The 27215-nt window shown below is 35.2% G+C and overlaps 1 protein-coding gene across 2 annotated transcripts in view; it reads right to left on the reverse strand.

Moving 5' to 3' along the window:
• Window positions 1–27215, reverse strand: part of LOC126838097 (uncharacterized) — a 39618-nt gene that overhangs the window by 2846 nt on the left and 9557 nt on the right. Inside the window, exons 2-23 of one of the 2 annotated variants that reach the window (XM_050572223.1) lie at window positions 22675–22840; window positions 22161–22306; window positions 20678–21417; window positions 20077–20133; window positions 19946–20004; window positions 19709–19866; window positions 17427–17481; window positions 16983–17064; window positions 16819–16908; window positions 16682–16744; window positions 15860–16019; window positions 14805–14930; window positions 13346–13550; window positions 10326–10502; window positions 9989–10249; window positions 9767–9868; window positions 8672–8785; window positions 8370–8580; window positions 6668–6884; window positions 5586–5727; window positions 1313–1636; window positions 276–469 (exon numbers count right to left, since the gene is read on the reverse strand). In XM_050572223.1, coding sequence (XP_050428180.1) covers window positions 276–469; window positions 1313–1636; window positions 5586–5727; window positions 6668–6884; window positions 8370–8580; window positions 8672–8785; window positions 9767–9868; window positions 9989–10249; window positions 10326–10502; window positions 13346–13550; window positions 14805–14930; window positions 15860–16019; window positions 16682–16744; window positions 16819–16908; window positions 16983–17064; window positions 17427–17481; window positions 19709–19866; window positions 19946–20004; window positions 20077–20133; window positions 20678–21417; window positions 22161–22306; window positions 22675–22827 — 3836 coding nt within the window. In that variant the 5' untranslated portion in view covers window positions 22828–22840. Of the gene's footprint in view, window positions 1–125; window positions 470–1312; window positions 1637–5585; window positions 5728–6667; window positions 6885–8369; window positions 8581–8671; window positions 8786–9766; window positions 9869–9988; window positions 10250–10325; window positions 10503–13345; window positions 13551–14804; window positions 14931–15859; window positions 16020–16681; window positions 16745–16818; window positions 16909–16982; window positions 17065–17426; window positions 17482–19708; window positions 19867–19945; window positions 20005–20076; window positions 20134–20677; window positions 21418–22160; window positions 22307–22674; window positions 22841–27215 lie in introns of both variants that reach the window. The other variant, XM_050572222.1, reaches the window with a different exon arrangement.

Raw genomic sequence — 27215 nt, forward strand, 5'->3', positions numbered from 1 at the left:
ATATAATGGCATACGAAATAAAAATAAATAAATAATTATAAGATTAAGCCACGTGGTATATTATAACTTCAGCATTAACAGAACATTCTGTAAAGTCATAGTAAAATATTATTTCGGATTCTAACCGGAAATCGGTCGTTGAGGAAAATTCCGTCTTGTCCAGACTATCGGTTGAAAAGTTGCTTTTGATATCGGCTCTATCCAATGTAGGCGTGGAAGGGTTTCGACGGTAAAAAGACCTTTGTGGCAGCTGGTAACGACGAGGAGTTACATACTTAAGCTTTGACCTATTCTTCTCTCTGTCACTATTGCTATTGCTATTGTCATTGCCAAACGATTTGCAAGATACAATGGTGCCATATTTTTTGCTTTTTAGATCCAAGTGCGAGAACGCATCTGGCTGTCGATTGCCATTAATGTCACACGTCATTTGACCCTTGTCGTGTACGATATTGAGCGCCGTTTTTTGCTGAAATCAAACACCGTTAAGTATTAGACATAGAAATATCGCGATAACTGCAGTGAATTTCTTAAGATCTCTCTCGCCCGCCAGCCCACCCAGCAACATAATATAAATATGTGTTTGATTGCTTGTTAGCAAAACATGTACATGCGTACAACACGCACATTTATATTTTCCCATCCCCTTATTTGAACAACAAAAAATATATTTTGTACTGTAACGATTAATGATCGTACCTCACCCATATTTCAAATATTGCATAGGTAGCGTTTTTAGGAAACGTGAAAACATTTTTTTTTAATTTAAGGTTAACACGTCTTTCTGTATTTTAAACCATTGTGACTGTTCCATAACGATTTTGTGACAAAAATACTTAACATTTAAAAAAATTATTGAAGCTTGAATGGGGTATTATATTCACACTATTTACATGACTTGACTGGTAACCGGCCAAGGCGAAAGGGCGTGGCCGTAGAAAACAGCTGGCAGCGGCAAGAGGAAGCGGAGAATGCGGTTGGGGGTATGGTATATAACCTACGCCCACGGAAGCGAATCGGTCAGTCTGCAGGAGAGCGCGGTACCAGCAACATTGAACCACAGCCCTAAAGATGGAACGTGCAAGTGTTCCGAAACGTTGGCGAACTAGTCAAGACATCCAAGTGGGAGTAACCTCAAGTCATGTAAATACTTAACATTTTTTTATGTTGGACTAGATGATCGCTTATTTTGTAGTTTTAGAGGGCACATTTGAGGTATTTTATATAACTAAAAATCTCTTAGAAATATTTTAAAGTGCCTATTTAAGTAATTTGTTTTACGATTTATTTGATACCACTTTTTATTTCATACCTCTAAACATACATGGCTGTCGTCTGGGCTGCTGACCCCTGATGCAGAGTCAGAAGTCAAGTACTCTACTATATCGCTGCCGTCCCTTCCGGTCAACCGACGTTGGATTTCTGCTTTCATGGCGTTCATTTGCTCCTCCGTCCAGCATTCAACTTTATCAGTCTCGTCGTCCGAGTCCGTCACATCGCATTCTGGTTCGTCGTCGAGACTACCCCGAAGTTCACCCTTAATCCACTGCGATATGTGCAACGCCTTGGCCTTGTCGCAAGTCGTTTTACTGAGCAGAAGACATTTTTCGTCCACCAGCAGCGACACGGCCAAAGACTATAATAATAAAATAAGTATCCAAACATGTCGCAGTTGGACGCAATAGCAGACTATGCGTGCAGTATATAATAAAAAAAATATTAAAAACGTTCTTGATTTGTAGCGACATATTAAACACTTGGTAGATCTTCAGAGTTGATACTTGAGCGTAATGTCACTGACACTATACTGACCAATTTGTTTCTTATTTTTTGTTATTACTCAAACAATTAAAATTAAGAATAGTTCACAGTGTGGTTACTGAGAGGCCAACAATTATGGATATTTTAAATGTGGGTAGATTTTTGTAATGGGAATACAAAAATTAAGAACGGTTAAATGAAGTAATTAAACAGAGTGAGATAAAAAAATTAATGTTTAGGCGGGCTCACCTAATAACAGAGAAATTGAAATGAGATGACTTGGGAATATTGATTATTGTGTCACACGTAGCGAGGAAGATGAAAGAGGTAAAAATGTAGTTGAGGATGCCGTTGCAAAGTGGCAAAAAGATACGATTAATTGTATCGTGCATGCTCAAAAAAGGCTACTGGCCATTCAATTGTTTAGCCGTATAGAAAATCCACGTAAAATACTCAAATATATTTCTGGTTTGTACACATGCATTGTGCATATTGCATTTAATTAAAAATTAGTGGTACCACTGTTGTATTCTGTGATGTAGCTGCAAATAGTAAATAAATTACATTATTGTTTTATTTACAGTACACACAAATATATCCAAATGCCTATTTAAAAAAATGATCTTTAGAAGCATTGTCACTGTCTTGCTGCTGCAGCGATACAGAACCAGTCGATGATCGCGTTCGTTCGTTAATAATTTCTTATTGCTAGACGCTATTTTGGCGGTTAGTCATTGTAAGTTGCAACTCTATTTCTCAATCATGACTCATGATGCATAATAAGTGCGCTCATGCTTCTCGAAAAAAAGGACAGGTCAACAAGTTGTTGTTTCCTTTTACATAGTTATGTTTATTTTATCCTCCATTTTTTACATCTTCAGACTGCTATCAGTGTCATACATATAACTAACATGATTGAGATATGTTCACTATCCTCTCTCACCATATTTTATCTGGTAAATGAGTAATGATGGGTTTCCACGCTTTAATAATTTTTAAACCATCTTCTCTGTACTTGGGAATGTGTGACTTCTTTTATATATATATATACTATTAATATAGAGTTTGGCGATTAGGGAAATGCGATTTAACGCATTATATGTAAAAGTAGATGTATTCGTTTTTTTGTCACCTTTCTCGATCGTAGATGAATGCATAAACATGTAGTGATAAGAAATGAAACAAGCAAAGTAGGCAGTAGCCAATATAATATTACAGTAGCGAGACAATGACAATACACTCTGAAATTAGTCTAAAACGATAGTAAAAACTGAACACGTGGAAAAATCTGTGAATATTGTAAATAATTTAAAAATCGATGAAAGCTTTAACGCATTCAAGTCATAAGCATTATTACTGCATACCTACTACAACGGCAACACTAGATTCACAGAGTTACTAGTTAATGATGTTGAAAATAACTTTCAAACCAAAGACATATGGATAAAACTAAATAATGCATACGTAGTACATAAGATGTGGTTAAATTAAGTTAACACGTATGGGTTGAATCTTAGAGGAGATAAAATAGTATAATACTATTCTTAGTGGTTATTATGGATCATATTTAATTAACAAAATTTAAGTTAGAGTTATTTGTGGAAATAATTTAATATTGTTAAAACCCTATCCGCAATAAAAATACAATTTACACGTTTTATGACTTGTTACCGGTGTAGTATAAGTAGAATATTATGTTAAAAACAAACAAATAAAAAATGACTGCAAATATATTTTTGAAAAATGTATTTATTTGAATTACACATTATTCTTTTTATCTACAGAAAAATAATATACTACAAAATGATTTAACTAGTAAAAAACGATATGTAAACGTAACCCATCAGTTTAATAGTTAACACGTTCAAAAATATCCTTCGGGACGGAAACGTTGACACTTTAATATTTACATATTGATAATAGATCAAAACAATATATTTAACGCACAAAACAAAGCGCAATTCATATGTTATACATGTAATAGTAATATTTGAATACATTCTATGGCAATTTTTAAAAAAATATAATAAAAACATTTTTTTTTTACATTATATTATTAAAGTAATGAGAATAAATACCCGACGAAGGCGACTGTCGTGTCTGGACGTTTCTCAGTAATTAATAGCGCATAACCACTAAATAAGTTACACAAGTTTTTTATCTTTAAAGGTAAATACGTTCTAATAAATGTGTGAATTTAAAATGTTAACTGTAGAGCATACTCTACACTTTATAAACAACTTATTTACACTAAATAATATTATACGAGTAATAATATTTCAATAGAATGCAATTTGTTTTAAAATATTTAAGTTTATATCACTGTTTGTACAACTACCAGAGCCGTATTTTGACATTATATAATCTTGCCGAGACAATTATTTTACAATCCCCCCCCCTCTAGATAATTTATTTGTAACCCTTTAATGAATTAAAAATTTGGCGCTGGGGAAACATGAGGAGGTATCCCCCCTCTATAATACGGCCCTATCAACTAAAATCTAATATTATGCGTCATAGCTCAATACATTTGGTTTTATACTAATTTATTACGATACGATTGTTATAATGCTATATTACTTTATATGTTATTAATTTAATAGTTAGAATAAATATATAAATTATATCGCAAATTTGCCCTTTTCCGGCGTCAAATAGATGCTGGCGCCTTGTGCTTTTTTTAAAATGTACTCTAAACTAACGAGTAAACCAATAAATAGAAAAAAAAAGATAAAATATATTTTTAGACAATGATGGAAGAAGCCACTACTCAGCTACAACGATTCTATTACGATACAATATAATATGGATGTGCAGCAATTATTAATTATTAAAATAAGTAATTACGATGCACAGAGTGATGTTATTTATTCATATATTACAATGCTATTATAATAGCTACACAGAAAAACATGCATTTTATAACGAAACGATATACCGCGCTCGAATAATAATAATTACTAATTTAATATTTATATAGCGCTAAAGTTCACTATATTAAGCTCGAAGAGCAGTATAATATGAGGTATATTTGATGTGTTAAACTCCACCACCGTTTCTACGTTTTCTACTTGTCCGCCCACGTTTAGTATCCTATCATAATTTTAGAAGAGAAACACTTTATCTTCTGTAAAGTACCAAGATAGAAATTGATTAAAATACTATTGTTGAGAGTCGTCTAGAAAATGAATAATAATTTTGCTAAATGATCCAAATAATGCGTTGTGAATGTAATTGTAAATTGTTAATGCCTGAGTTACCTTATTTACAGCTTAGGTTAAAATGTATATATATATATATTATATTGTATTGTAAATTCAAACGTCTAACTTCGTGTATAGGTATAGGTATAATATGGCAAAGGCTCTGAGTAAAGAATTAATAGAATAACTATAATATTAATATCGCATAGGTATGAGCACATTTCCAAGCGTGGATCCAGAGGGGGGACGGAAAACTTAGGATTAGAATAGAATGGTTCCGGGAAATTCAGCTGCTTCAAAAACCCTTCAACCTCTAACGAAATAGCTTTAATTGAGTGAGAGCTATGCTAGTTAAGTTGCTGATATTTTTTTGGGAGCCTGTTAAAAGTAGGTACTTTGAATTTACATTTCCCCAGTTCCCTTGCCCTTCCTGGATCAACGCCTGCATATTTTTGCACAAGGGGCACCCACTTTTCCGGTCTAAAACGCTTTAGAACCGAGTGGGACTACAACATCTATTAGGCCGGGGGCCGAATCTCAGGACGGCGGACGGACAGGGTAACGGTCGGAAGACGTGCTGGTTGGTGTAGTCGGGTTGCTTAGCGAGTGCTTAGACTGTACCTTTAGTCGGTCGGCGCCGACCCCGTCGTCCAGAGTGGCCAGAGAGTTTGCCAAAAGGCCGTCCGGAGAGTCAAGCGTGGCCAGGGAGGAGGCTTTGCATTTGACGTCGGCCGGCATGATTCCGTTCTTGTTCAACGCCAAACTGAAACAACCACGATTCGTACAGGTCAACATGGAGAGTTAATTAGCAGTAGAAAGTTTATATCAATACAATTGCAAATGCCGAACAATTTATAACACTGTGGAAAGTGCGGTTCAAGAAAAATAATAATAATCCCCTTGAAATGGTATTGTTCATAGTTAAAATGGAATATTGTAAGAACACAATTATCACATACTCTTAATTATTCTTCGGGTGTTGACGTATTCGACGAATATTGAATACGTGCATTAAATTTCATCAATTTTAAGTGATAAAATATATGTGACGGCTGAAGTCCGAAATCGGCTAAGTGTATTCCCCACCCGGATAATTTGCACATCAGCCGATTTTGAACTTTAGACCGTTATAGATAAAATGCGTATAAACTTTATTTGTTGGTTCATAACCGTTAACAATATTGACGTTTTCGACAAACTCAACATACAGGGTGTTCAAAAAGTACACAAATCGCTATGCTTTACATTCTGCGTATTGTGCAGCTATAAAAGGAGTAATAGTTTAAGTAAATATGACCCGTGGGTAAGGGGGAAAGCGTTTGCGAATAATCAAACTGTAAATAGTTCCATTGTGCGTGGAGGACGTAATCTCCCGGCTTAGGTCTAGTGTTCTTCAAATCACTATGGCGCTATTATTCGATAGGTTTTAATGGCGATATTTGTATATTGATCAATGTTACCCTCGTCGCCATAACATTGTCGATGCCGTTCTATTGTGTTGGAGGAATTAAATTCTGTTTGGGTGGTATTAAATTAGAAATGTCCGAAAAAACAATGGATGTAATATATATATATATATATATATATATATGTATAGATCGTTTAACGATTTATACACATCAAGTGTTCTCGACGATTTTTTTTTTAGACGCCGTGCTGTGGAGAGAAAATGAAAAAAGTGTACTTGTTACCGATCAACTTACATTTGTCGCTGAATGAGGTTTTGCCAGACGGCTTTTAACTCGGCCCTGGGCGCCCGGAGTACGATCACTCTACCCTTGATCTTGTTGGGAAGTCGGGAAAGAGTACCAGATAAATCGGCTAACAGCGGGCTGCACCCAATCATAGCAGGACTACTGTGACATGAACTTTCTGATGGTGTTGGTCCACTGTTATTGATTACCAGTCGGAATTCAGCGTCTAAAAAAAAAATGAAAGAATATGATGAACATGCTACACATTTTTATTGGCATTTAAGGCTTGATAAATAATATTGGAATCTACTTCACGAATATGTTACAAAATGTGAATCACGAATCCTCACGAATGTTTGTCACTGAATAACTTACCAAAAATATATAGACAAACTTTAGGTAAATAAATCCAGTGAAATACAAGTACAAAAACTAATTTATAAATTATATTAATAATGGATTCATAAATTAATAGTCTAGTAAAAATAAAAATAATTAATTTGTGTAATTATTTCAAATTATAAGAGTTTAATTGAAGATTTGTCAATGCTAAATTACTAGTCGCGAAATATGCATAGCGTGTAAATTTCAATAATAAATGATCAAACAAGAAGCTGTTATTGGTCTCCCCGAGTAATGTTTACAATTTGTACGTTACTGTTTATTGGTAAAAATTTCAGGAGAAAAATGAAGTATACATCATTACACATTTGAAAATAATCTATTAATATTATTATAATACAATTAAACGAAGAATTAATGATAATAAGATTAAATGCAATACATAAAAGTATTAAACTAAAGAATCAATATGTATTATTGAATTATTTCAAGTACTAAAGTACTCAATAATTGAATAACAAATTTGATTAGCCATTATGATGTGTTCGATGTTATAACGTATTGTTTTAGCTATACTGGGAAAGTATATTTCTATATAGTCGACGTTTCATAATATTGTAGGTATATATATATCAATATTTATCGGGGTAGACCAAACATTTTTTTTTCGTGTTTTTTAAAGTATATCTTATTAAATAAAAAAACAATTTCCTAATTTTTCCGTGCTTTTAAAATCACTAGTATTGCTTTTTACATACAAATTTAATTATTTCAAGTTTTTAATTTTTTCTAGTGTAAAATACTCTAGAGAAAAAGTGATTCACATGGAAATAATCAGCATAAAAGAGGAACAAACTCTGATCTTAAGGTTGATTTGAAAAAATATGTAGGTACTGGCGAAGATACAGGCCTTAAAAGATGAAATTTTTAAAATACAAATTATACAACCCTATTGCCTTTATCAGTAATTTTTAAAAAAATCAACTATAAGGTCATACTTTGTTTCTTTTTTGCTAAAAACTACTAGGTATGTGAATCACTTTTTCTCTAGAGAATATTACCTTTGAAAAAAAAATTTTTTTAATTTTAAAATAATCAAATTTGTACATAAAAACAATACGAGCAACCTCAAAAAATTCTTTAGAAAATCAGAAAAATCGGAAAATTATTTTTATTCAATAAAAAACGAAATAACATCTTGTGGTCTTACTTGTTAAAAATAATTATCGACATGATAATATTATCATTTTAATCAATTATTATTATACATATTTTTTTTTCATTCGTATGGTATTATTATAATTATGTGATGCTTTAACAAATATATGTAAATAAGTTGTTTTTAATCGTTTCAATATTTTCCGTGTACCTTTCTTTTTGACGGAGAACTGAGTTTGAGCAATTGATGATAGTGGTAACGGTTCGTCGGTAACGAATAGCACTCGGTCCCGACTGACTTTAGTAAATAGTAAAATGTCATTAAACAATAACACCCAATACGATCGGACGGAACGCCCTTCGACCCTACTCAGATCGCCGGCAAATATCCATTGACGGTCAGGTACGTTTAACGTAAAAGGCTGTAACACAATTTAAAAAAAAAAAACACATTTATCGACTATGATATTTTGGAAAAGACTTTTTTTTTTGTCCACCAGTAAAGATGCTTACCTTGCAACGGGTGAACACGAGCCTGGCTTCTAAGTCGTTGAGCGACAACAACGGCTTACCGTCCACTTCCGGTTCCATTAGGCCCGACTCGACAGTTATGAATCGATAAGTTGCCTAATACACAAATACAATACAATACAGTATGGTCGTGTCGTAGTGTTAATTGTTTTTGGCATTAAAAAAATAGTCAATGGTCAAATTTTCTATCAACATTTCACAATAATTCTAACTACACTTCTAATATATTTTCCAACAATTGCACTAATAATAATTTTTAAAAAATCCTACAAACGCAAATGTTATTTATTTTTTATAAAACTAAAAGCCAAATTATAAAAGTCATAAGATTTTTTTTACATTAAAAGGACATTAGTACATTAGTAAACAATTTATTTCAGAATTTCGATAACTATTTTATTTTCAACCTAATTTATAGATTACTGTATTAAACATTTTCATGTAAATATACTTGTATGAAGATGAATTATCATTTAATAAGACTTGTTATTACTTATTTGTATCCTAGAATATTATTAGAATTTTTAGTTGAAAGAAATTATTAAAAAAAGGAAGCACGTTTCAATCGTAAATATTCAATAAAACAGTCATATTTATATATTCCTATTTATAATCGTAAAACTAGTGAAATTTAGTAAAGCGCGTTAAAATATTGTGCAAGTGTGCGATTATATTCTAAATTTGTTTTATTACTTTATATTTTAATCATGATGTACATATGTGTACATATATATATTATTTATTTATTGATAAGTAAAATGAAAATTTTTTAATAAAAATTGTCACCCTCCTCATTTTATCTGTAATCAGTAAAAAGGCCTCAGTAATAGGGCCTCTAATCAGTCACGCATTTGGTTCCTTAATAAACCTAATTAAATTAATAGACCTGATTAAAGAGTCTTGGTACAAACAAAATTTAGGTTTAATGAAAATACACCTAAAAATTTTACAAATATAAATTTAAAAAAGCTATTAAAATTATTTGTAGATTGACCGAAAAAAAAGTCGTGAAAATATTTTTGCATAATATATTTTGAAAACGACGCTAGACGTTTTTTTTAATAGTAATTAATGTACCTGCATCTCGTGGACGATATGCGATAGAGCTTCGAAATCGTCTTCGTTGTTTTCCGTGTTGGTCTGTATGATCTGCATACACTTCAAGATGTATCGGTAATGCTAAACCGGATAAAATACATTAAAACAACGGCATTAAAAACGGGCAAGAGTAAAAACAGGCAGATTAGTAATAAAGGTAAAAAAAAAAAAAAAAATTGGTAATTCTTAGTTTTGACGAACCTCCAAAGGCTTGTGTAGAAATGTGATCAAATCCGGCCTCCGGTCGGGTATGGGCGGATCTTTGATGAGCTCGACGAATTTGGTGTTCTGAGACTTTTCCACCAGCAGACTGTCCGCCTGGATGATACCCTTGCAGTACTTGTAATAAGCCGCGTTTAGCCGGTCGATTTTTTTAACGTACACCTTGCACATGTTTCGCGCAAGATGTTTCCAGTCGTTGTCGATAATCCGTTCCAACGTGTCCTCGGTGATGCGCAGCAACTGCACAAAAAACCCCGTCCCCGTATGAGTTGTGCTCAACATGGGAATAATGTACATTGTGTGAGCGGTCAATTACCTCTTGTACGTTTTGAAAGAGAAACGCGTGCTCCTTGGACTTGAGCAGGTCCTTGCGTTCGGCCATCGGCAACAAATACCTGCCGATACCGAACTGCAAGCACAACACAAACTGCTGTTCGGCCGTGAGCAACTGATGAATCCATCTCAACTGCGAATCCACGTTTTCAGATAAATTCTTTAACCAAATCAAAAAACTGCCGTCAATATAGTTCCACTCCATAATATTATATAATATTCGCAAATTAGAATTGTATTTAGTAATTTTTTAGTCTTGTCCACTTTCCCAATTTTAATTTAATTTGTAAAAGAAAAATTTACAAGTGCACTAATTTGTTCAGGGGATACCGTTTCGAGAACCCTAATATACCCTTTTTGGACAACAGTTTTTGTTTTAAAGTAAGTAATGACGAAAATAAAAGTTTTTAATACGTCCTTCCCACCAAGATTCGATGTACTGTTTATAGTGCAATTCACAATTGTATAACTTGTTAAAAAAGTTTTGTTTGGCACAACAACGTTTAGTTTACTGAAATATTTCATAATTAGTCAAGTTATTGCCATGATGATATATACTCTAATAGTGTATAATACACTAATGGCATGACTTTACAGTAAATTAAAAGGATAATCATAATTTTATAAGAGTTTAATAACGGTTTTTTTACTTTTTATTGAATTTCATAGTTTCATGAGCTTAGTTTTAATTTATATAAAGTAACAACAATGTTTTTTAATAAAAATAATTATTTATTAATTAAGAAAAACTACTAAATTGAAATTATTTTAAGAGAAAATTAGTGTAGGACGTTTAAAAAAACACCCAGTATACATCGATACCTTAAAGCACAAAAGTGCTATGTCTATTTTTTTCAAAATCGGGTTTTTGGGTGTCCCTGAATTTGTGATAAGAAACTGAATCGAATGCATAGACCGGATATGTCCAAAGAGCATAAATAATATTGTTCGACTACAAATAGCCGTAAGAGTTAAAACTCTATAACTCAAAACCAAATAAAGTGGACATGGCACTTGTGTGCATGTTATCTTTGTGTTAACGTTTTCGTTTTCATTTGTAGAATGTACCGCTATTCCACAAAAAAAAAACAAAGGCTTTTAACAAAATTATAATTGTGTTTTTGTACATAACTTAATTAAAAAGCAACTACAACACCTATTATATGTTTCCCCTTATATTTAATAGTTCCACGCAGACCTTTTTTAAAAACTATTTTACTCTATTTATAATAAAATATTTGCAGTTTTGTAAAACTATTTAATTATAACTATTAATAATTTAAGGATACATTTTTAAAATTAATGTAATGAAATTAATCTCAATAAAATATACTCATTCTCTTTTATAAAGATGTTTTAAATTAAAGACTAATTGCTCACCATCAGCACATTCAAATAAAAAAGATATAAGCGCCGAATTCAGTTTACCTAAGTATAGCAAAATAACAGTTTCATACAAATATCATTTTCATAATACAAATTAAAATATAATTTTCCTACTGTTAATAAATAATAAATAAGGTATTTATGATGAATTTAACTTTGAGATTTAAGTTATAACTTATAACGTTTAAGGAATAGTTCACAATTTTTATTTTTTGGGGTTGAACTTGAAAAAAAAACAGAATTTTCATAATGCTGTACTATTATAATTTAGGCAATAGGAATTATAGTTAGAGGTTTACTTTTAGTTAAACGTTTGATCTCCTGCAAAAGGTTAAGAGAACAAATGGAAGAGCGATTTATCAAAGAGAAATAATTATATTATCCTTAAGTGCTATACACTTCAAGTAAACTTTCAAAAGCTGTTTAGCTTAAAAGGAACTTAGTAATAATTATATAGATAAGGCACACAAATATGTATATACCCACAATAGTGTTCCTTCTCGTTTATACTTACTGTATACATAAATAATATAATAAGTATCACTTTTCGGCCTTATATCTTAACGTACCTACATAACATTACGAACTTATACATATTAATCGTTATAAAATTGGTATTTTCTTTATTTAAATACTTTTATATTCAATTTTGAAGTCAGGAGTAGTATCGTTACTGACTATCAAATAATAATTGGTAAATCTATTAAAGCTTTCTAGGTCTGCAGCTAGTTTTTAAATTTGGATACACTATTATTAACAACATATAATATGCAAATCTTTGCAATGAGATTGTGTTTATCTGTAGTTTTAACTTTTTAATATACATATAACGACATCAACGTTGTGGTCGAGCGTTTGAAATCCTCAAAAACAAATCATATCCAAGAGAGTTATAAAAAAAATAAATAAAAAAAATAATAACATTAAAACAAAAACTAAACGCGTTTATGTACAAAAATAATAATAATAAAAAGTTACAAAAAAATAATAAATACAATTAGAAATTGCAGTTTTTTTGTTTCTTAAAAAATGTACAAACACATATTATAACGAGAGGAACAAATAACGACGCGTGTTAGCCGCATGCAACAATCAAATAAAAATAATAATGTAGAATAATACAAACATAAACAAGAACAAACATAAAACAATATTATGGTTTACTAATGTCTACAAAAATAAATAAAAAAGAATATATTATACTATGAGAGTTAAGCAAAACTTAAATAGGTACTAAACTAAATCTGATAAACACAAAATACTATGGATAGGATTAGTATTTTCCAATACATAAAAATTGATTTATACCATTATTAATATCGTTGGGGGTACTCGGTTAAATAAATATTTCTGTTTTTATTAAAATATTTTAATACTGGCATTTAAGTATACTGGCATGAGTTGCAAAAAAAGTAAACCTAAAATACGCGCCGCTGTCGTTTGGCGTTTTCGGGCGTACATAAATAAATAAATAAAAAAATAATAGTAATAATAACAAACGTTTGGGAGTAAAAACAAAATAAAAAATTATGATAATAAAAACCAAAAAGGATCATGTATAATGCGTAGGTATTTACAGACGATGAACAACATTCAAACGATCACACCGGAACCTACCTCGGATGTGAACGTCACTTGAGGTAAGTGAAATCGTCTCCTTGGCGGTTCTTGTAGTGACATAGTGGTGTCGCTCTGAGATACAGATGAAGTAGCCAGATTGAGCACTCCAGGGGTGGAAGTTGACCGAGGGGGAGGTTTATTGCTGCGGTTTGCTGTTGTTGTTTTGTTGTACACTTCTAACGACAGCTGATTACCGCAAGACCTGTAATTAAAAAAAAAAAACATTAATTATCTTTAATTAATCTCTCTTTAACTCTATAAGGCATACGTTTTTTAAAAAATTATAAATTGGAATGTAAAGTTATTATGCGGAAGTACAGCAAGTTGGGAATACACAGTGTTAGTTTGGAGGCTATCAATTGTGCGCAGAAAGTTTTACTTTCTCGAGTGGTAAAAACAACTGTTTTGTCATAACAGTTTCATCCGGTACTTTAAAGGAAAATATACACACATGTAACGATAAGAAAAAGTATTAAAAGCCTGCAAATGGTGAAACTATTTGTTAACATTTATATAAGAGCTGGGTGGAATACAAATCATTTGTAACTATTAATCTTATAAGAGTACTTTTTAGTTTCCACCATTGATTTCTGATTACTGATGGGTATGTGTAGTTAAGATAAAATAAATTGTAAATGCCTTAGTAATTTAACCGCATACTATGTTAAGGAGATGTGCAAATCAAAAAGATGGGAAAAAGTGATGGAAGATTGAAATGATAAGTATAAAAAAATAACTTAATTTTAAAGACTGGCGCCAAGAGAATACTTTTTGTGGCAGTCGACTGGTGGTAATGACTTTTCGAATAATTTAAGTCGTCTTTTTGTGTTAAGCGTTTTAAGCTCTACGCCCCCCCCCCTACTTTATAAGTGGTGTGGCTTAGTGGACTAAAGCGGCGGTTCCAATGCGCGCACCGCACGCCAGATTAGGCCCTTAAATTGTGGGAGATGTGGACAAGATTTTTTTTTCAACTTGTTCTATAGGAGTTAAATAATGGTTTCTGGCACCACTTGTTGCGGATAAGTCTGAGAAGATATTGGTCAACTCGCCGTACCTGTTATAAGAGATTAGAATTTAAAAAAAGTGAAAAAACTTTCAAAGTGCTTTCCATGCCAAAACATGACTGCAAACCGACGTAATATTTGGTTTCGGATTATGTTTACATTTTTTTTAACGTCATGTCCAGATTAAAAGTAGATAATAATTCCATTTTTCAAATTGATCGGTAGACTGAGGTAAGCTTATGGATTCCGACAAGGTTCACGATACCGTCGTTTGTTAAAACCCGTGTCCTATCCTTGACAAGTATTAATGATATATAAACACTACCGTAAACTAATATACAGAGTTGTGTCAAATAGGTCTTGAACAACCGGAATCTTAATATATATATATATATAAGATTATATAAGATTCTTCAATATATATTCAGAGAGAGAGAGAGAAAGAGACTCACTTGATTAACTCCATGACATCGTCTTCGGCCATCATCACCACGTTAGTCTTATTGATGAAGACCACATAATCGCCAGGTTTTAGGTCGGCGTGGTCTGCGGGTAAGCCACATTCTACTCGTTCCACCCTATACATAAAAAAAACATAAAATTAGTTTAATGCAATAAACGATATATTAATATCTTATAGTAGCCTAACGATTAAAAGGGGAGGGGGCAAATGTACCGAAACCAAAAATAAACGTCAAATTAATTTTACAGATTGACATGGTTTCCGTTATATACCATTAGTGTTTTATATTATTATAAATCGAAAACAATTTCCGTTTTCCTTTTAAACACAAACGAAATGCAAGTGGAACCATAAATTATTTATTGTGTTTATATTATGCAATAAGATCTAACTCAAAGAATTCATTAACATTAATCGCAATAAAAGGTGGACGAGTAAATAATATTTGTATATACATGGACTAAACTAAAATGACATCAGTTAATTGGAATTTTTATTAACTTGGTTAAGTTAATAACAGTTAGAAAAGACCTACTGAATTTCTATACCCTATTTTATTTTTAGACGGATATTAGTTTTTTCAGTAAGAATCAAACATAATTCAAATTAATTTAATTATTTCATCTTAATTTTAACTTATTAATGCCTAACTTTGAATGCATTATTTTTATTATTAATATCATATATATTATAATAGACTACAATATAAAAGATCACCTATGGTTAAATTATGACGTAATTAGGGTGAAGGTCTAAGAAAACTGAAGAGCTTTGTCGAATATAATAATAATTAACTTTAGCGCATAAAATATCATTAATTAACTTGGGTTTATTGTACACGCTGTATAACAACAGTAATTATTAATTTGTTGTTCTAGTCTGAAAGAGATGCGTTAGAATTATTAAGAGATTTAATACAGCTGTAACACAAATATAAAGAACCATTCATCCAACCCGTTGGTGTCCTTGCATCCTATGCAAGTCAAACTTCTTTAATATTTGCCATTTTTATGGAAAATAGGGTAAATGTTTTGTCATAATTACCTTGGTGGGTGGGTCCACGCTATGGAAAATCCAAAACTAGATCCCGATGGCTTCGACAACCGTTTGGTGACAGTGAAAGGTGTTCGGCCACACCGGCTGTCTCTGGACGTTAGCGGTGGATCCAGCTCCAGGTATTGCAAAAATTTGTTTTCTTCGTTACCTGCGTTTAAACGGTCAAATAAGTCTCTGAGATTTATTCCACGATTACATATTGTTATCGCTATTAATATCTGAGTGCAATTAATACTCATCAGAACTCAATTTTATCAATTTATTTTCTTCGTGCCATACAAAAAGGAAATTGGAATTTGTTTATTTTTATAGACGACTGAATTACCAAAAATCAGTAAGTTAGTCTTGGCTATTTTAAATTTTAAGTTAATTTTTCTCAGGTTTTCAAATGGTCGCACCGAGCTATACTATAGTATGTTACGGTCAATGATCAATAAAATACGCTTATATAATTCATTGCGCAATAAGAAAACAGAATGTGGCTTACGATAACTATTATATTATATTATTATTATTATGGTATACGTGCAGGCAGGCAAGTATCCTACTGTACATAGGTAGGGTAGCCGTAGGGGTATGAAGCGTGCACGTTGTCCGGAAAGTGTAATAAAAACCACGTGACCGGTATGTGAGAACGATGGGTTATAATATTTTAAGTTTGAGGATTGCGTGCGAGAAAACCGTCTTGGCCTAGTTCGGCGTCGGTCAGACTGCTATCGAACGAATTTTGCAAATTACACAATGCTTTATGGTATTACTAACTGTTGTGTTTCTATATTATATTGGGCTTGGATGTTGTAAACAACTTACTAGTTTTCGGCACGGACGCGTCTCTCCTCGACGTTTTCTGACTGCTCTTAGTTTTGATAGACACTGGAAAAAATTACATCATGGACGTTTATAATTGAAAATATTAGGATGACGAAGATGCAAATATATATATATACCTGAATGATTGAGGTTACTGGGTGTACGGTCGTCATCGATCATAATATCTTCTTCGTCGTCGGAACTGGCGGTTTTTATAACTGTTAGATCTGAAAATACAAAGGACGCGCTCATTAAAACCTGTTTTGATCTACGATTTACGGTATAAGTCCAATTTACTCACCTTGTGGACGATGAGCCGGGGTCGAGTGAGGCGGCATTCGTCCGGAACTTTGCGGCACCAGTTTGAACGTACCGTTTACCTCCTGTAAAAAAAATAAATAAAAAATCGACCATTAAATACGTTTAAGGGAAGATTTTTTCTTTCGACTCTTTGACAATAACTTCATAGGCAATTGGGTCAAACGTGTTTTATTTTAATTTTCCATTCCCTTAATGTGTGTGTGTGTGTGTGTGTGTAGTAAGTGTTGCGTTCAAGCGAAGGGTAACATTTCAATGGGCTCTCGACGGTTGAGAGGTTTCGTTAAAGGTAAACGCCACCCCGCGGCCGGAAATCTATTGTTTTTTTTTTCCAAACGTTAACGTCGATAACGCGGTCCGATTAAATTATTATTGCATATTAATATATTGACTATTACTACATTACGTGCAAGCACGTTGCACTTACCTTTTTCATGACGTTTTTCACCGCGAACGACATGTAGCCTAGGAACTCACTCCTTCTGAAAAAAAAAAGAAAACGAAAAAAATCATATTAACGTTGGGCCGACACGATAACAAAACATTTTCTCTTAAAATTACCCATATGGAATTAGCTTTAAAATAAAACAATTAAGATCTTTTCGGAAGAAAAAACTCAAATGAAAATAATAAATAAATAAAAACAAAGCGGACTGACGACGAGCCGGCGGCAGTAGAAACGAGTGACTACCAAGCTTGTGCTTGTGCGAGCCACCGTGGCCTAACGTTAGTGACAGAGCAAAGCGCCGCTGCGTGGGATCGATCGGTTGCAACCCCCTCGACCATTCGCTTTTGCCTCTTCGCCCTTAACCAGCATCCAGAAAATGCTCTCATCGCCCCACCACCGCACGACCGTTTCCGTATATTGTACCTCGTAAAATGCAAATCCGAATTGGCGACCAGCGCTTCACTTGTACCTCTGTGTATACAGTAATAAAACCGGTATATTTCCACTACGACTCGACGGCCTAGGTCGTTTATTGCCGATTTCCTAATATTGAATGATATATCGTCACCGGAATAACGCCATAACCGACGTGGCGACCGTTGGCGGCTCTCGATCGATACTTAAAAGCGTTTTGCCAATTGATACTGCACGAAAGCGACGCACATAAAGGGTGGTCGTATAAATAGTCTCAAGTAAAAAAATGGACTGCTCGATGTGTGTTATCTACCGATAGTTGGCCACCATCGCCACGTCGAACGTTGAGCAAATGTGACGTCATCCCATTAAAATTTTACCGGAATCATGGAAGAAATTATTATATTTTTGTTTTTTTCTCCGAATTTAACAACGAGTTTTAACGCTAAAAATGAAATGACAAGGTGGTCGAATGTGATATCACCTTTTTCGTTTACATTTGAAATAGAGGTAAAAATGTTGCAGCGATTAAACCGGTTTTTCATACCTCGTGCAACAAACATCTTGATGATTTTATGATTCCATGTTATTATTATTTGCCATTTAAGCGTTGTCAGCGCCTTTGTGCCTATTCATTGCCGTGGTCGATTCGCAGCGGCTCGCCATAAATCGTTTTTCGGCTTTATATTGACGGCACAAACATACAGTGCATACTGCATTATTATGATGTTATACACCGAGGATAGACTGCACGACGACAGATTCGGACTTCCTTTGAGAAGGGCCGACGTGGCTGGATGGCCACTCGTGTGCGACCGAACGTCACGGGGTGAATACGAGTCTTGTAATAATCGATGGGGTGAGAAGATCGTGATGATTCACACACGTGAGATAAGTAAGAGTTTTCGATAACGGCCGATTCGCCGACAACGAAAAACGGTATATTATTGTGAAAATTGTTTTCAAAAGGATTACGTGCGGATTAAAACCGTCTTCATCAAAAGCATTTAGAGCGAGAATTCCCATCGAACGAACCGCGCATCGTCAACGGGGTTCGACGGTTATTGGGATATTCAAAGTAGACACCTTCGCACCTGGTTCGCGCAGACTCCTTTAATCTATCGTTATAAAAATATAAACTAAAATATTACAGAGCAGAGTGACGTGACCGGGAAACTACCCAGAGTGTCTCGAAATTTCCTTTATTAAAATGTTCCAGGTGCGTTTGCCAAAAATGCTTCGCTCAATCCCATCCAAAAAAAGGGTTCTTCTATCGATAGAATTACACCACCCAATTACCTACTAAGGGCTTAAATAAATGCAAGACACCGTGCAACATCTATAACTAAGCTACCGGAATATCATGAGTATTCTGTTAGCACTATCAACCAACATAATATAACCTAAACAATCGGACACTTTGTACCCCGTTTCCTATTCAATCGTCTTTATCATGTGTTATCTTCAACGGGATAATTCTTTTCGCATAGATTTATATATTTGAAATTGAATTCGAGATGTTTTTACAGCGGATGAATTTTAGTAGTAGCGCACTATTATATTGGCAAAATCGCAAACGCGTCAGGGCTATGAAGAGGGAAATATTCGTTAACCTGACGCTCTCGAGTTATCCCCTCAAATGACAGATGAACGACACCCTACACCCATATTATCTTTCCAAACCACTTGAACACGGGAATTTTTCAGCCGAATTACGATCAGCCGTTATAATATTATTCAAAACTTAAATCCGATTATGTAAACAAAATGCCCGTCCATCTTATTCATACTAGCAATTATCTCGAGTAACGCGTAGGAATATAATATAGCTTTTGTTTGACATGTACCTTTTAGATTGGTCTCGGTGCCAAGCGGATATTAATATCCTCTTATCGCTGTCTTCTTGTGTGAGCGGAACGGAAAACGATTCATCGAATCTGGGATTGGTCGAATTATGCCGGACCCGAGTCCTGTGACAAGTTCCTTTTCCGGGTACCAGATAAACCTGAATACAACACATAACGGTTAGCATATCAGAAACAATAAAGGGTGTATTATATTTTAGCGTTATAACGGTAATTTACCTTGATATATGTATTGGGTGGTTCGCCATCGGAACAAACTAGATTTCTGCCTCTCTTCACTGAAAATAAAAATGCCTATTAAAAACCTGAAAACGTGATAACTATCAGTATGAATAGGGCGATATACTTACGTAGTACGGTTAAATGAGTCGAGTCTTTTAAGCCGATCGACACTTCCAATCCAGAAGCTAAAAACGATAAAAGAGCTGTTAGTGAGCTGTTGTTGAGATGATTTATTCAACAGCGAGTAGTAATAAATTATTGTAATGCAGGATTCAAATTTATTGAACAGGCTTTAGGGAGATACCTACAAGCATAAATCCTCAAAATCTTTTTCAAATTTAACTAGCACCGATTATGTAGAAAGTACAACTTTTTGTAACTATGAAATTACGATCATAATTAAATGTAGAAAATGTTTAAATGTATAATATAAATTTCATAACATTAAAAAAAAAATAACCTATGTATTTAAAATAAAGAAACAATTAAGTCAATACACGCGATACTGATAAAAACCTTAAGTCTTATTTTGATTATTGGGAACCATTTCCTATTCATTACTAGAGTGCATTACCGTACAACATCAATAATGTCTTTTAAAATATTGTCGAAGCCAATAGACGAGATATTGTATTATGGTTCTAGTTATAAAATGGTAGTGCACAATTGTATTATACGACTCCAGCATGTTAAAATCGTTTATGGTAGGCAATATAGCGTTTTGCTTACCTTTGTCGGTATTCTTTTTAACGGATCTCCGGTTTTTCCGCCTGGCCGGTGAATCCGAAACGGGTGACACGAAAGACAAACATCTCCTGGATTTGAGGGTAAACGTTTCGTCGAGCATCGTGGGACTTCTGGGATCGCAGCAGATGAGCTCGTCCTCGACGGTTTTGGACGAGGTAGTGGACAGGCTGTCCCCAGCGATGATTACCGGTCCCACGGGCGTTTTCCAGTAGTCGTCCGACTCGTCGGGATCCCGCCGCAGCGGGGTTATAGGACTGGGCGGTACCATCGTGTGCGGGGTGAACGGGCTGGGCAGACCGTTGGGCAACGTCAGGGCGCCCAAGTTGGGTCGCTTGCAGGGCGGCGCGGGTTCGTCGGACCACTTGCGTTTCAACGGCGACGATTTACGCAATCGGATTTCAGCCAGCCTCTTGGCCAGCGGCGAAACGATGCTCAACCTGTCACGGGCGTTGCCGTCCACGAACGTGCAGTCCTCCATGCGGATCTGGTCCATGTATTGGTCGATGAGCCTAGACGCATGCAGATCGTCAGCGGGCCGCTGCGGTAACCGCGGTAACTCTTTATGCAGCAGTTGTATCGGTTCGTCCGTCGGCGACATCGACACGCACAAGTGTCCGTCCGCTGGCGTTGTACTGGTACTATCGCCGCCGCCAATCACATGGTCTGTCGTACAAGGTTTCTTGCGCTTCACCCGGTCCGTCCATATGTCTTCCCCGGACCGCCTTCAATGTAATTGAGTAATTATTATTTATATATTGTTTCCAATAACAGCGTTTGGCCATTACACAAAACAAAAGGTAACATAATTTCATGAGGTAAAAGTATTAAAAACTAATAGACTACGTTTAATACAATATTATCGTCCCGACTATTTTAAATTAACACGTTAGGTGTTAAAAGAAGTAAAAAAAAAAAAAAAAATGGGACCAACCAAACTCTTTTGACCATATGGATGACGAGAGGCGCACGTTTGCCTGTCATCGCGCATAGGAAATAGCAATCAACAATAACAACGACTCCAAGCGTACATCTACTTGGCTTAATCGTTTAAAAAAAATGTTCGAGAAAATAGTGAAGAAAACTGTTTAAGACATCAGTCTGCTGTCGTGCAGTGCAAGACGTTCATTTTAACGGTTAACGTTATTTATGAATCCTATATATCCATTTTTATCGAGACAATAGAGGATTTATTATTGCCGTCGTTTTAACGGGCCAAATGGTCAAAATGAAATTAATCGATATAATTATAAAGGAACTATTTTACCTCGCCGTCCCTTCCGACTATTAATATTGACGTTACCCCTAACCTTCATTTAAAACGGTTCTGTAAATGCACAACACAACCCGAGCGCACTCTGCCCACCTCATTATAAACATTAACTTTACTCCATTTCTAATTGTACTATATAGATTAGTTTCCATGAGATAGTTTTAGATAGCTAGTTAATGAATTTAAAACACTTACCTTTTTTGAACGGGTATCCAATGGGTTTCTATGCAAGGACTCTTGTTTTTCCTGGCCGGGGACGCGGCTCCCGGGCTCTTGTGGTTGCTCAAGTCCCTCAGGCTTTCTCGACGTCGACGGCGACACGTCTTTACCGGAGTCACTTCCTGTACGGTAGAAAAATCATTGAAATAAAACCATTATATGGTTGTAACATTAAGGGGTGTGTGAGTTAATTCCAGCCAAAATGTATACCTCACAAATTAGTATCAATAATGAACCGATGTTTTTGTTCTGTAAATGTAGAGTTATCTACATTTTTGACCCATTTCACATTTTATATTAAGTGATTAAGTACTCAGACGACATTTACCCAAGTATAGAAGTAGTTTCGCGTGTTGTATTACTACAATTTGTATAATTTCGATATAAAAATATTTTTGTTGTCTGTAAAGGGAACATTTGAGAGGCAACTTTAAAAACCTATAAAATATTGTCCTCTGATATGTTGACCCCATACGACAACAGTACTTACCGCGCATGTCGAGTTTTCCTTATCCTGTGTGTCGGATATCCTTGAAGGCCTCCTTCGCTTTGGTTTGTCTGAATAACAGGACGTCGGTTCGTCGGCCGCCTGTCTCCACCCTCCTGCACCGCCCCGTTGTCCGGCCACAGTCCACTTCAACATTACCGGTGATCACCTTTAATAATAAAAACAAATTACGGTTAACCGTGGTGCTTTTTTCCCCATTAGCAAGCATACTGCAAAGACATTTAATTAGCTTTAGTTTTTTTTTTTTTTACGTTACGTGTTCAGTTAATTTTCATCTATATACGACTAAATCGAAATAATTGTTATACAAATCAACCCCATAACAAAAAAAAAAAACACCCTTCTATGGAAACCACCATACACATCCAGTGCCCGTGAGACAAACGTTAAAGCGCGGAACTCCCGGTTTCCGGTGCATTAGCCGACTACGGCGGTTCCGGAGTTTTAATTTCATTGTTTATCGCCTATTAGCATATTCTATAACGTGTGTGCTTATGGTGTACAGCCGCGGTATCTGCCCATAACCGATTTAGTCGTTTGGAAATGCACGCAGCAATGATCTATGCCGTCTGCAGTTGCCGTGACAACCTTTGTGGTGTACATAGTATACACACCAGTATGACTTATTAGCATATTATCTCGCCGTGTACCTACTGAACGGGCTAAGGCCGCCGCCAACGATAACAACAACAACAACGGGATAAATATCCTCTCCCCCTCTCGATTTCCAGATATAATAATACAAAAAAAAAATTCTCTATACTGTTATACTGTGTTTTTTCTCCCATTTTTTTTTTTATGCCACTAGAACAATACTCGAGTATTGTGTTTTTTTGTCGCATGCATTTTTCGCGCCGGATAGAGTGAGTAAGTCGGTGTTTTTTTTTATCTGCCCGTCCCGTCCCGTTTCCTTTCACGGGCGCCTACTTATACCGCTCAACCCTTTTTGCCGAACTCATAAATTTTCAGGTACGGTCCGCGGCAACCGCGTAAAAATAAAAACGCGGCCCGCGTTCTTCCCATGGATTCCTTTCTAACCGGGCCACTTAGACGCATGTATATTTCTTTTGTCAGCGATGTGCTTCCTATATTATATATCCGTCCCGCGTCTTTTGTGTCCACTGAACGATCAGCCGTCGTAAATCAGCGATCAGTTCGTGCGGAAACGATAAAAAAAAATGAAAGGAGATAGCAGAAAAGGACCCTCAACATTATAAGACACCCGTTGATGTTTTTCATGATCACGTTCGCGGTCCTAGCCGCACACAACAATATCTAATTAAAATGCGCCAGCGTAGTAGGACGGATTCAATCATGGGTCGCAGAGCAAACGGCTGTTGTGCACAATATACAATAACAATATTATAATATCTAGGTCGGCAGCAGAATACGAACCGTGTGTACTAAACGAAGACCGTTGCGTCTAAGATCAATCATCCGGGCCAAAATTATTATAATATTATTCTTTAAGTAGATGTGACGTGTACCAGCCGTTGTCGTCGGCACTGTTGCCCCAAACACAATTTGATACGCTGTGATTGTTTTGAAAAATAAGAAAATAAAAGGAGGAAACCCATTTTTATTCAAGCCGATCCCTCTGAGTTAATAACGACGTTTTAACGCTTCCGATTGTGTGACAAAGTCCTTTTGAAATTATCAGAAATAATTACCACTTTGAATTGAATACCGTAATGTGTAGCACGACGAAAACGGTTTTAAAACCGAGTCGATTGAGATAGCGATGACCTATATTTAATTATAATAATAGTCTGTAGTCCAACAGTTATCTAGTTAATTACCTTAATAACCGTTAGCATTAGTCAATAAGATAACATAATTTTCTTGTTTAAATTATATTTGTGCAATCTGGTAGCACATAATATAGTCAATTTGTATATAAAGCTCTTTTATGATTATATTCAAATAGGGGCAGTCTGATCTATTGAAAGACAGATTATAAAATAGTACTGTTATCAATTACACTGTGCGGTATCCAATTAGTCGTCTTGCGAAAAAATCTTAATCCTATTTATACAACCCATTACGAGGTCGTTAGAGAATAACATCCCTATTATTTCTATATAGGAATATTTTTTCTTCATCTTTTGGATAATACAATTAGTACACTTGTTGAACAATTATCTGCGATGTGGAAATAACGAGGGATTAGCATAATGTTATGCGATCGCGGTTTAGTAATAATTGGCAAATTATTTTGTTGACGCACTGATGTGTTTTTTAGGGCCCCCAACATATATAGATCTGTTTGCTTACCGACGCCAATCTAATATCTAAATACTTATATTCCGCCCTGTGAATGAATACATAATATAGTTTCCTATGTGGGGTAACTTTTATACTGCAAAAAATAATAATAAAAAATAATATCTGCATAACACGGTGGGGAGTGGGTACTATATAATATGTGGATTTTACGACCCGTGACAGTTGCCAAACTCGCAGTGGGGCAATTAAAAAAATAAATAAAAATACGATTCGCGTTTCGTAATTTTGTGTGAAAACTATTCGTTAAAAATATATATAATATTATAAGGGAGAGACTTATACACACACACGGCCATAACCTTTATTCACCCGAACGCGTTTACCAGTTAGTTCCGGTACCTACCTATATTATTATTATTATTATTATTATTATACTTTTTTATATCCTGCATTTGCTAGGCTGGAAGAGGTATGGGGGGGGGGTTCGAGCGATGTACAAATAACAATAATTGGTCGCGCATATACCGAGGCATACCGTCTTAAAATACTGGATAAACTGAGCCGTTCGATCAACCGTCGACGACAGGTCGTGTGCGTTTGTGTGCGGGTTCGATTTGCGGTTTGAACGTTTTCAAAGGGCTTCCTTGGCGGTGGCAAACGGATACACACACAGTCCACAATAACGTCTACAGTAATAGTACTACAATATACATGACCGAAAGCGCGGTAACAATAGGCTTGGAAATCATCGTGTTAAATTGAGTTTCGGACGTCCGAAACAGGTGTGTGTGTGTGTAGTGTACTATACGCCCGCGAGTGTGAATATAGAGTATATACATATATATATATATATATATAGTAGTAATACAGCCTTATATAGGTACTACAAGGTACCTATGAACGGGCTGTGGCTGTCTCGTGAGCACAGGTGGTTTACGGGTCATTTTTATATTATACTTATAATATGTGTATTTTCCCCCCGTCGCTTTTAATAAAATTTTGAATGCCCACGGCGTGTCCATACGCATTATACATAATGTAATATACTACACGGCTCAGCCAGGGCACACCGGAAATTCGTCGTACGCATTACTTGCCATTATAATTTATATACCGTTTCAAAGCTCACGCGCAGACGAAGCTGAGCATACAACGCTATTATATTATGTATGTGTACGGCCGTTTTTCTTGAATCTTTTTTAACCTCTCCCTCTTAAATCGTTTAGAATCGCAAACAGGCTTTGTAGCGGCAGGGTGACGATTTCAACGAAATTGAATGGAAGTTCTGACGCATATACAAACACATAACTCGTTACCGCGAGCAATAAAAGGCTAACTAATTTTGGAAGTATTGATCTCAAAACACCTTTACTATACAAACCAAAAACCAGAGAAATGTTGACCCGTTTTAATTAGCTATTTTTCATATCATTCGATTTGACTTTTGGCACAAACGAGGATGAAATCCATAAATGGCTAAATATTTATTTAAAATTTAAATACATAACAAAAAATACTATAACTTTACTATTATTACAAACGTGACGATTTGCGAGCCAGTTAATAGAAATCGGGAGTATTCATTTTAATGCATTTTGATTTTGATAATGGTACTTTGGATTTTGGGGGCAAACGGGTATTTTGCATGACGGTTTCGATTATTATTGCAGTTTACTATTTAGGTTCGGTACCGTGCCATAAAGGGTTATGCGGCGAGTTCTTTTATAGCACAACACACGTTTACATAATGTAATATATTATTATTTAGGCTTTGGTGACGGGGGTGAAAACGCATATTGTACAAATCTACTGCGGATTTATGCGGAAAAAACCGCTAGTCATTCTTACGAGGTTGGCATGTGGGCCGCCTGTATGTAAGTGTGTATATTATTATTATGTATATAGAAATAATACAGGGTACCCGCACAAACGGCGGCGACGGCGATGATAATGTTCGCGACCGTGTTTTGCGGATTCTCCCCGGGAGGTCGTCCGAATGATTGATGAGTTCGACATCAAAAAGGGGTTAAGAGACCTCAGCCTAAGTCCGGGCACGGGGATTGTCGATTTTCCGTCGTTCTCTTCTGTTTATGTTTTCAGCTCGATTGACGGTCACCGAAAACTGCCTGTGGTTGTGTATGTGTGTGTGTGTGTGAGAAAATTCAATTCAACTTAAGCGGTTCTTGTTATCGCTGTGTAGATATCCACGTCCGGCCGCCGGTCTTGGAAGACTTGTCACAGCGGGGCAGACCAAGGCACTGTCGGGGAAGTTCGTGTCTGAGAACATTTCTATTCGA

The sequence above is a fragment of the Adelges cooleyi genome, unplaced genomic scaffold, assembly GCF_023614345.1.
Source record: "Adelges cooleyi isolate 19-005CV unplaced genomic scaffold, UGA_ACOO_1.1 ACOO_flye_CR_arks_rails_tigmint_CR_PRNA_30, whole genome shotgun sequence".
Taxonomy (NCBI): Eukaryota; Metazoa; Arthropoda; class Insecta; order Hemiptera; family Adelgidae; genus Adelges; species Adelges cooleyi.